General features: G+C 39.3%; 1 protein-coding gene across 1 annotated transcript; it reads left to right on the top strand.

The window, feature by feature from the left end:
* The first annotated feature begins 8352 nt into the window (after positions 1 to 8352).
* On the top strand, positions 8353 to 9855 carry LOC116726414 (growth arrest and DNA damage-inducible protein GADD45 beta). The gene is made up of 4 exons (XM_032573131.1): positions 8353 to 8599; positions 8723 to 8824; positions 8938 to 9160; positions 9274 to 9855. The coding sequence occupies exons 1-4, from the start codon at positions 8556 to 8558 to the stop codon at positions 9385 to 9387; spliced, it is 483 nt and encodes a 160-aa protein (XP_032429022.1). The 5' UTR covers positions 8353 to 8555; the 3' UTR covers positions 9388 to 9855.
* Positions 9856 to 10615: the final 760 nt, after the last annotated feature.

Raw genomic sequence — 10615 nt, 5'->3', positions numbered from 1 at the left:
CTGCGGCGGCCTGCTGGATGCCGAGGCTGATGTTCCATCCGCAGCGTTTATACCCAGCAGGAGCGGCTCTGCCGTCACTACGGCAATATTTACCCCGTAACGAGGCAATCAGACGGCTCACCTCAGGGGTCAGCGGAGGTCAAGAGCTCTGCTCCATCAAACAGGAAGTGACGCGACCATTTTCACCTTTTGACCAACATGAGACGTTTTCTGTGACGGCTGCAATTCGTTTGAAACCTGGAGTCAGTCGGTCCAAACTGGTTTCCTGTCCAACAAAAAGCTACTGGTTTAACTGGAGGCAACTGGACTTTTCCTGTTGGACAATCCAGCTGTCTTCCTTTAAACATTTTAATGTCCTGGGTGACCGAGAATATACGGAGGATCGATCCTGCCAAAAGTAGTGATACATGTAAAAGTAAATAACTGGCTTCATAAAGCACTCAATGTGCAAATATTGAATTAAAAATTTAAAAAATAAGAACTTTCCCAGCTTATTTAATTATACTGTGTAAAATTAATACTGGTCGCATTCAGTAGTATTAATTTAACATTATCACTAAATTTTCCACTTTATTTTGAGACAAAATAAAATAAAATAAAATAAAATAAAAAGACATGCGGCAAATGTCGCCGGTTCCGGGAATTGAACGCGCGACTGCCGCGTCGAGGACTCAAGGCCTCCAAACGTGGGTCGCGCTAACCACTACGCCACCACGGCACGCCCAATTATTAAACTTTTGAGAAAAAAATTGGAAGTCTGAGTCTGAAAAGTCAAAAGTTCACCAGAAAAAAGTCAGAAATTTAGAAATTAATCTCAGAATATTTCTGAACAAACAGGGAAATTTATGAGTGTGAAAAGTTGAAAAATTTCTAGAAATAAACCAAATTAAAAAATTACATTTTGAAAATAATCTCAAAAAATCTTTTAAATAAAAAACACTCCAAATTGTTTTTTATGATCTTCTGGTGAATTTTTTGTCTCTCCACAATGGCCCTAATTTGTTGTTGTAGTAATTTGCTTTGTGCATTTGTCATTTTGTTTGTTGAAGCACTATTATATTATCTTACTGTTCTACTTTTTTATTGTCTAATCAAATAAGTTGGGAAAGTCATTACTTGTTATATTTGGAAAAAACATTTGGCACATTACTGTGTTTAATGAGGCATTTTGCTCTACATTTGTCACTTTTGGCAGGATCAGCTCTCCATAGCTACACTAACGTCTCAGAGGTTTAATAAAAACTCAGACAGAATCCTTTTCTCCTCAGTGGATCTCAGATATCAAAGCTCAAAGCATTTTAATGCCTCCGTTACTTTAATTTAAGACTTTTGTGTAAAATTTGGATAATTCTACCTGAAAATTATTTGGAGATTATGTCATAAAACTAAGATGATAACATTTCAGATTGTGAGACGCGGATAAAACTAGCAGATCTGATCAGAGCTGTAAAATCCTTTACCAAGTGAAAGCCAGAGATGAAGCTCATGGAAACAAAAAGTAGAGGTATTTGAAGCATCTCTTTAACCGGAGCAGCTGGCAGGAAGAGCCGCAGCTCCACAGGGTCCGTCTGTGTCACCGTTTACGTCAAAGCAACCAAAGTCAGTCAACACGCCTCAGACACGGGCAGCTCAACACTAACGTTGTTATCGTCTCTCTTTAATAGCAAAATACTTCAGATTTATCAAACAAAATGATCTCATTTTCTGCTACAACATCCAGTTTTTACAACACACTCAGAAAATAACCACATATTATGCTAATAACTCTGAACAAACTTACCTTTTTCAGATCAAAAACAAACAAAAATATATATTTTTACTGATAAAAAAATAAAGAGATTATTGAAAAAAAACTAAAGCAAACTGTAGCTTTTTGTCCTCTACTATATAAAAAAGGAAAAACTCTGAAATTCCTGCAGAGTTGATATTTCTGAAGCAGCTTCTGCTCCATTAGAGGTTCTGGTTTGATCCATTCATCTTATCAAGAGAGACAAGAGCAGGAAGCCACAGGCAGAATCAAGTTACCTTTCTATATAAAACAGATCATAGCTCAACCTTTGGAGAGAATCCACCCAGAATTAGGAATCATTTGCAATCCAGTTTGGGAGGAAGTGATCTACCGAAAATCAGAGATTCAGCTTTGATGAAGCAGAAAATGAACTGGAGCCAAATCCAGTCAAATAGTTTTATCTTCCTGTTCTGCATTAATCCAAACTCAGCAGGAGCTAACAGGAGCTAACAGGAGTTAACAGGAGCCAACAGGAGCTAACAAGAGCTAACAGGAGTTAACAGGAGCTAACAGGAGCTAACAGGAGTTAACAGGAGCCAACAGGAGCTAACAAGAGCTAACAGGAGTTAACAGGAGCCAACAGGAGCCAACAGGAGCTAACAGGAGCTAACAGGAGCCAACAGGAGCTAACAGGAGCTAACAAGAGCTAACAGGAGCTAACAGGAGCTAACAGGAGCTAACAAGAGCCAACAGGAGCTAACAGGAGCTAACAAGAGCCAACAGGAGCTAACAAGAGTAGCCAAGTCAAAGTCAGTAGTTGCTATCTCCTGTTTCACCACCAGATGTCAGTATTTGTTAAAACAGCAGGGTTAGTGTGTGTTTACCGGGTCTTCCTGTGTTCAGAGAGATGTTTAGTCTTTGGAGGGCGGTGTGGATCTTTGCTGAGCCTGAAACACAAACACACGAGTCCAATCACATTCCTCCAAAACTCAACTCAACGAATCGTCTCTGAACTGGAGTCAGAACCGTCTGGGTCCGACCCATTACTGACCAGGAAGCTGCCGGTGTGGAAGCCACACATGTACCACAGCATGAACATGTTGGTGACGGCGCTGATGTCCTGGCAGTCGCCCGCTTCCTTCCCATGGAGCGTCCAAGCAGGAGGAAGAGGAGGGAGAGAAGGAGGGATGAAGGACAGAGGGCTCTGCAGAGCAAAAACATAAATGAAAACAATAATAATAAAATCACCTACAGTTCATAAAAACGGTGATATGAAACCAACAGAGGCTTCTTCAGTGTATGTCTGTCCGTCCAGCTTTTCTCTCCTGCCCATCTCCACCAAATCTTCACTTCTCTGAGCTGCACAATTTGAATGAAGTAAAATACACACACACACATATATACAGTATATGCCACTAATAATAGATTTAGTTTATAAAGAAGCAAAACCAGACATGAACCTGAGATATTTCGGTGTCGTTAACCGCAACCAGGGCAGGAAGCTCCTCCTGTGGACCGAAAACACCAACTGTTGCGGCCGCTAACGACCTCTATAAACCCGGGAAAATGTCAACAGTTCACCTTCTCGACAAGTCTGCGAAGTTGAAAGTGGAAAACGGATTATCTGAGGAAGGGCCGCCATATTTGTTTTTGCTAGCTGTTTAGCAGCTAGTTAGCTCCTTGGCTAATCCGCGAGGCACTTGGATTACATTTTACCGTTGCCTTTCAACTTCCGTTTTTATTGTATTTTATTTCGTTTACGTTTTCGTTTTTGAATATGAAATTGTAATAAAAACACAAACCGGCTCCACGGCTTCGTGAGGAACGCAGTTTTCTTTCATGGCTGCCAGTAAGTCAGACACTAGCCACCATCACGCAGCTTCACAGTCACTAGCCAAGTGATGAAGGAGGACTTCCGGTCAGGCAGTTCAAAATAAAAGCAGACTCTTCCTTCACTTTGCTGTGAATAGAACGCAGTTTATGGAAATCCGTTTATGTCCAAGTTTAAACTTCCCTGTGTTTTTATTAATTCACTTTTGATTTAAAACAATATTTTTCCATTAGTATCAAATAAATAACAAGATTTATGTGTATACGTATATATACAGTATATATTCTAAACAATAAGTTAAAATTTAGAAACAATATAATAGTTTTGCTTATCAAATAGTATTTGATAAACAAAAAATATTAAGTTGTGTGCTAATTCTGTTTTTTGAAAGAATAAAATGAAAAGAAACCATCAAAAATAAATGACAAATTAAGGTTAAAGAAACTTTTTTATTGTTTTTTTTAATTATATAAGACGTATGTACATTTGCATAGACTAACAAACACTGTAAATAGCATCATCTATACTTTGACCAACACTGTATAAAGCTTGATTAGGTTATTTTCTAGTCTGTGGAATCACTAAAGTCCTATGTCTGGACTTTGATTAGATCATAGCAGCGGTTTGCTGGAATTACCATTTTTACCACTGAAACCTTTCTAAATATTTGCTTTTGGTATTTTGTTTCCTCTGTTTGGTTGAATAAGGAACCAACAGCAAAAGTCTGAATCAACTGGATCTGAAATTGCAAATTAATTTGTTAGTTGTGGATTCAAACAAATGAGGAAGGAAAAAAAAGATCAAATATTTGTAGTAGAGAGTAACGGCGCCTGTGTATTCCAGCAGGCAGTTGAACAGACAGCTAACCCCAAACTGTGGAGGATAAACAAAGGAAGTTCAGGATGTTAATGAGATGTTTGGAGAGCTGAGAGCTGCAGGAAAACCAGCAGACTGAAGACAGCAGAGCGTAAACCAGCAGGAAGCTCCACACTTTCAATTAAAGGAACCGTCAGCAGGTTGGTGGATTCCAGAGAAGTGGCACAGCTCACTAAGAGGGAATACACTTTTTAACAGAAACATGATTAAAAGGTTGGAACAAACTTTAATGTCAAGTTACCCTACACATTTATCTGTTTAGTTTCATTTAGCTTGGTAAAATAAACTTTTTGTGAAGTTATTTATACAATACAGTAAAACGGGAGTGTTCAAAGTACGGTTCGGGGGCCATTTCTTGCCCTTGGAATGATTCTGTGCGGTCCCCAACTGCACTTTAAGAATTATACAAATTTACCTTGATTACTTTTATTTCCAATCATGGTAACATAATTTTATTACTCTGGAAAATGTTAATTACAACACAAAGTATTTAACTTTTATGACCAAGTTTTTATAATAAGTAGAACCACGTTTATCCAGAGACTTTTACTGGAAAGTCTCCTTTGCTGCATTTACTTCATTAATTAAACTCGGCTAAATATAGGAAGACTTTCAAAAGACAGTGAACCAAATCCTGGTATTATGCTGTAAATAAATGTATTCAACTGAGCCTAAATGAATTGTCTTTCTTTCAATACAACAATCATACAAATCATTTTTAGATTTTGGATCTACAACGAATAACATTACTTTCCTACAAAAAAACCTATAAAAATTGTAATACTGCAATTACTTGATTTTATTTTGTTACATTTTCTTGACAAAAAATAATAATTCTGACTTTTTTTAAATCTGAATTCTAAGAAAATCTCTAAGATTAAAGTCAGATTTCTGAGAAAAAAATCAGAATTAAATATTCAAATTTAATTCTGATTTATTATTATTATTATTTTATTATTTTTTTAGTGGCCCTAATTGTCTTCCATACTTTTAACTCAATGATTTTGGACCGCATGATAAAAAGTTAGTACACCCCTCACGTAAAATGTTCAGAACCATCAACAACAGAAAGTTCAGAGGAGAAAAGTAAAAGTAGAGAAAGGCAAACAAAACAACAATAATATAAAAATAACTGTGCAGTAAGGACAAACATAAATACTGTATACTTATTAAAAATAACATATCTGTACTAAAGGAACAAAATATTACCAAGTATTTTTAGTCTAGTTTGTAGTGAAAATATCTTAAATAAGACAAAACTAACTTAAAAGTGACTTTTCAGCAAGATATAAGAGCTTGTTTTAAGTCAATAATTCATTAATGTTGATGAAAATGCCAGATTATTTTACTTATGGGAAAATATCTTGCTATAAACTCATCAAGCGAAGGATATTCAGCAGCAATATGCTTAAAATGAGCTTTTTGTTCTCAGGGTCAGTGCTTGTTCTTTCTTTGGAAGCCCTTTCAGTGTTTATTTTTAGTATTTTTAATTGCTAAATTTAAAAGTCCTGAATATTTTAATAAGCTGCCAAAACAAGATAAACGTCGGCTCCGACAGATGAAGCTTTGGAGTTAAAATTATTTAAAGCTTCTCAAAACAAAACCTGCTGATCCTGAAACTTTTTGTTTGAGTGAAACTCCTTCAGATCCCAGCGATGCGTTCACTGACTGATCAAAGCGGTCATTTGATCAGCTCTGATTGGCTGATAACGAGCCTCATCACGCTGATCACATCAGAATTAATCAGATGCACTTATGGTGGACCATTAATCACCTGTGAGCATCAAAACAAAAAGAAATCACTTTAAAAAAAATAAAAGTTTCGCTGATTGAATTAAAAATCTGCAGATAAAAAAAGTTGCCATCAAAGTTGGAGGGAATTTTGAGAAAGTTTGACTTTTTGCACATTTTATGAATAAAATATGAATTTCTTTCCCTTTCACCAAATAAATTAATTTGATGAATTGTTATTCATATTAATAATTCTACAGTCAATAAAATGATTTGTATCTGTTCTTCTGTGTTTTATGGAATATTTGCACAAAATATCTACAGTAGAAATGGGACAATGCTATTAATATAATAACTGAATAACTTTGTGCTTTATAATATTAACTTAGCTAATTATATTTGTTTATTCTCATTATGTTAAGGAAATGATTTCCTCTGGTGTTTATCTTTTTTTTTAAAGTTAAATCGCACTGGATTTTATTTTCATTCTGTTTTATAATAATAATAATTCCTTTAGGATCTAATTTTAATTTATTGTTGGTTTTTATTGCAAATAAAAAAACATTCTGCCTAATAGAAAAGTCTTTTAAATGTATATGGTTAAATAAATACATGTCAAGAATTTTAGGACAAAAATGAATAAATAAATCAATAAAAACTACAAATAATGAAAATAAATATACGGAAGATTTGTAGGTTTTTAACTGAACCAGCAGGTGGTGCTGTGACATAATCTCTGTTCCCAGCAGACAGCCATTCTCTCTGCAGGCTTCTTATGAAACCTTCACATCACAGATATAAAGATTCACCTCAAAACAAAGAGTTTAGAAAAACCAAATATATTTCTGAATTTTGAAAACATGTTTGGGACGTGCAGATGTTTCATTTTGTGATGAATAAATGTGCTGAGCAGGTTGTAAAATAACGTTTTGCATCATGAATGAGTCATGATGACTCATCAGGAGCAACATTAGATAATCCTCAGAAATATTTATTATTTATATTTATTTATTTTTTGTCTTTTTAGTTTTAAACACCCAAACACGTGATTGTTCTTTATTTCAAGAATGGAATCATAAAATAAGCTTCTTATTTTATTCATTATTTTTGTAAGTTTAGTAATTAGTTTTTCATTTTAAAATATAGCCTAGGAAAATACAGAATCTTATTCAAACTTCTTGCAGAAATTCTCTTTTACTCCACCCAACTGAAACTATATATTGATTATATTTGTTTGATGCTCTGCAGGACAAACGCTCCTAAAATGTCATTTTCCCTCCTGACATTTCATGTGATTTTCATGCAGCTTGCGCTCAGTTTCACTTTCATTTCTCAAAAAAACTCAGAAAATATGAAAGAGCACCAAACGGCTCCTGATGACCCATGAAACTCCCCACAAATCCCCCCGAACAGAACCGTCCTGCCGGGACTCCCCCGGTCCAGACACGTCCTGCAGCGCTGCCGTGCCGCAGCCTGGCCGCTGGGGGCAGCATGCGACCCGGTTCAGCCTGCAGGAACCCGCGTGTTGCGTGAAAACATGCAGCCTGCATGAGGGACAGAAGTAATACAGCTCAAACACACTAATTTATTTTATTCACTGCAACACATTCAGAAAATGTTTTATTAAGGCTTTGATCATTTGACCTTTGACCTCATGGTAGTTTCTAATCCTAAACATGCAGGTGACTGGCTCGTGTTTATCACCGGACTTTTTCCATTCTTTATTTTTAACTATTGCACAACCTGCATCATCATCATCAGCAGCAGCAGCCCGTTATCCAACCCGGCGGGCGCGTGCCCCAGCACCCCCCGCCTCCCCCCCCTCTCCATGTGACATGAATTAGCCCAGGTGTGTGCTTTGAGGGGAATTTTTTTTTTTTTTTTTTTGCACCAGAAGAGTTTCTGGGAGCAGAAAGGAGGAAGATGTGGAAATTCCTCCAGTCAGTCAGAAAACAGCCGGTAAACAGGCAGAGAGAGAGAAAGAGAAAGAGGGCAAGAAGAGGAGGGAGGGAATGCGGGGGATTCTCCGAAACCACCCACGTGGGATCGCTGGTATCAGCGCCGAGCTTAGCCAATCAGCAGCGCGCTAAGAATTCTCTTTTGATCAGCACGGACCAATCAGAAAGCGATCTGCTGCGCGCGGCTCCCCCCGCTAAACTGCCGGTATAAATACAGGAGTTTCGGCAGTCAGAGGCAGAAAGCGACTTTACTCTCCACCGAACCGGACTTCTATCCGAACCAGAAGCACTTCTGTTCCGATCTGGATTATTCTACTGTTCTGTTTGGACTTTGTTTTTTCTCTTTCTGGAGTTTAACCGGACAGCGAGCGCTGTGGATTTAATTTATCCTTCTAACCTGGAGCTGGTGGAATATTATTCTGAGTTCAACATGACTCTGGAGGAGGTCGTCGGAACCAACAGCACCGAGCAAAAGTAAGGGTTTTGGCTGTGCGAAATTATGCACCAGGATGCACAGATGTTTAGACGTTACTTTTAGACATGTTGGTGCGTTACTGTGAGCTGTGCGTGGTTCTAACCGCCCCGGTGTCTCTGCAGGATGGAGACGGTGAGTCAGGCTGTGGAGGAGCTGCTGGTCGCGGCGCAGCGGCAGGACTGCCTCACGGTGGGGGTGTACGAGTCCGCCAAGCTCATGAATGTGTAAGTAGGAGTTAAAGTTCAACATTTAGGTGTTTTCTGTGGTTTAAACTCAACATTTAGGTGCTTTCTAGGTCTGTTGTTCTAACTTTCCTTTCCTCCTGGTTCCGCTGCAGAGATCCGGACAGCGTGGTTCTGTGTCTCCTCGCCACGGATGAGGAAGATGAGGATGACATCGCGCTGCAGATCCACTTCACGCTGCTCCAGGCTTTCTGCTGTGACAACGACATCAACATCGTTCGGGTCTCCGGCGTGCGGCGGCTGTCGCAGCTGCTGGGGGAAGACACCGGAGACAGCAACGGCAACGAGCCGCGGGACCTGCACTGCATCCTGGTCACGGTAAGTCCGCCTCCCCGGTCCTCTCGATGCCTCTTCCTTCCTTCCGGTGCAGTTTGACTCGTACTTCCGGTTGTTTGTGTGTCCTAACGGCCGGTTCCGTGTTGCTTGTGCAGAACCCTCCAGTGCAGCCGCTGCAGTGCCAGGCCCTGCAGCACGTCAGCAGCTTCTGCGAGCAAAGCCGCTGCAGCAACCAGTGGGTCCCCTGCCTGGAGCTGCGGGACGGCTGACTGAACTGAACTGAACTGAACCGAACCGCCGTGCAGCGGTGAGAAGGAGTTGGATTTAAGCGACCCGACCTCCTGCAAGAAGAGGAGGAGGAGGAGCGGCGGCGATGGAGGAGAGAGAGGGGGAAAGGGCGCCAGACCCTCCCGTGAGCCAGGACCGAACCGGCGCGAGCTCTCCAGCCGCGTGATATGGGTCGACCGGTTCTGAAAGCCGGACAGAGACGTGTTGGAGCTGCTGGAGGAGCAGCTGAGGAAGAAGAGGAAGAGGAAGCTGTTTTAAAGAGACAGCACGTGACTGGACTGATGAATGAGTGAAGAAGAGATGCACGTGGAGATGTGAACGGAGCTGCAGGTGTTTCGGCTTCCTGTGCGCATGCTCGGACTTAATCATGAACTTTCAGACACAATGAGATCATATGTTCAGATTAATCAATATGTTGACTGGATCTGATGAATAAACTGTTGAATACATTTACGATTCCTGAGTCATTCGTGTGTGTGCGTGTGTGTGTGTGTGTGTGTGTGTGTGTGTGTGTGTGTGTGTGTGTGTGTGTGTGTGTGGGTGTGTGTGGTGCATGCTTTCTACCTTAAAAGGACAAATCATTAATCCAGTTCAGGGATGCTAAAGATGTGGCGCAGGGGCCATTTGTGGTCCTTTAAAAACGTATCCAGGCGGTCCTTATCCACAGATTCATTTCACCAAACTGCTGATGGTAACCTGCTGAAAATAAATAGAGATGAAGTGATGCAAATCAGAATTATCTTCAAATGAAAACAAAAACAGCACAAAAAACTTGCAATAACTTTACTCAAAACTGGAGTTTTAAAAAGAATGGTTCAGTTGTTCATAAACCCCAGGGCCCTCTCTAGTCATTCTGGATTTCTGTTTTTCAAAGTTAACTTTACTTTTGAGAAACTTACTTTCTTCATCTTACAGAAATAATCTGGATTTCTCTTCCATAGTTTCAGCATTTTAAAGCCTGTAGTAATCTGAATAGTAACACTGGGAGCTGATAAACACTGCAAAAAATACCCTTAAAACAAGTTAAAAAATATAGAAAACAGGATGTTTTCAAATGTTATAAGTGAAAAAAACTGCCAATGTCTGTACTTTTCAAGAATTATTGACTTAAAACCTTGGCTCCTGTGTCTTTCTGAAAAGTTACATATAAATTAAATTTGTCTTAATTCAAGTGTACCGACATATTTTAACTAGAAACTAGACACAAAT

The sequence above is a fragment of the Xiphophorus hellerii genome, chromosome 9 (assembly GCF_003331165.1).
Source record: "Xiphophorus hellerii strain 12219 chromosome 9, Xiphophorus_hellerii-4.1, whole genome shotgun sequence".
NCBI lineage: Eukaryota > Metazoa > Chordata > Actinopteri > Cyprinodontiformes > Poeciliidae > Xiphophorus > Xiphophorus hellerii.
This window is presented reverse-complemented; position numbering and strand designations above follow the sequence as displayed.

Coding starts and splice junctions, on each gene's coding strand:
- LOC116726414 (XM_032573131.1), top strand. CDS start 8,556: ATGACTCTGGAGGAGGTCGTCGGAACCAACAGCACCGAGCAAAA. Junction 8,600..8,722: donor ACCAACAGCACCGAGCAAAA/GTAAGGGTTTTG, acceptor GTGTCTCTGCAG/GATGGAGACGGTGAGTCAGG. Junction 8,825..8,937: donor TCCGCCAAGCTCATGAATGT/GTAAGTAGGAGT, acceptor GTTCCGCTGCAG/AGATCCGGACAGCGTGGTTC.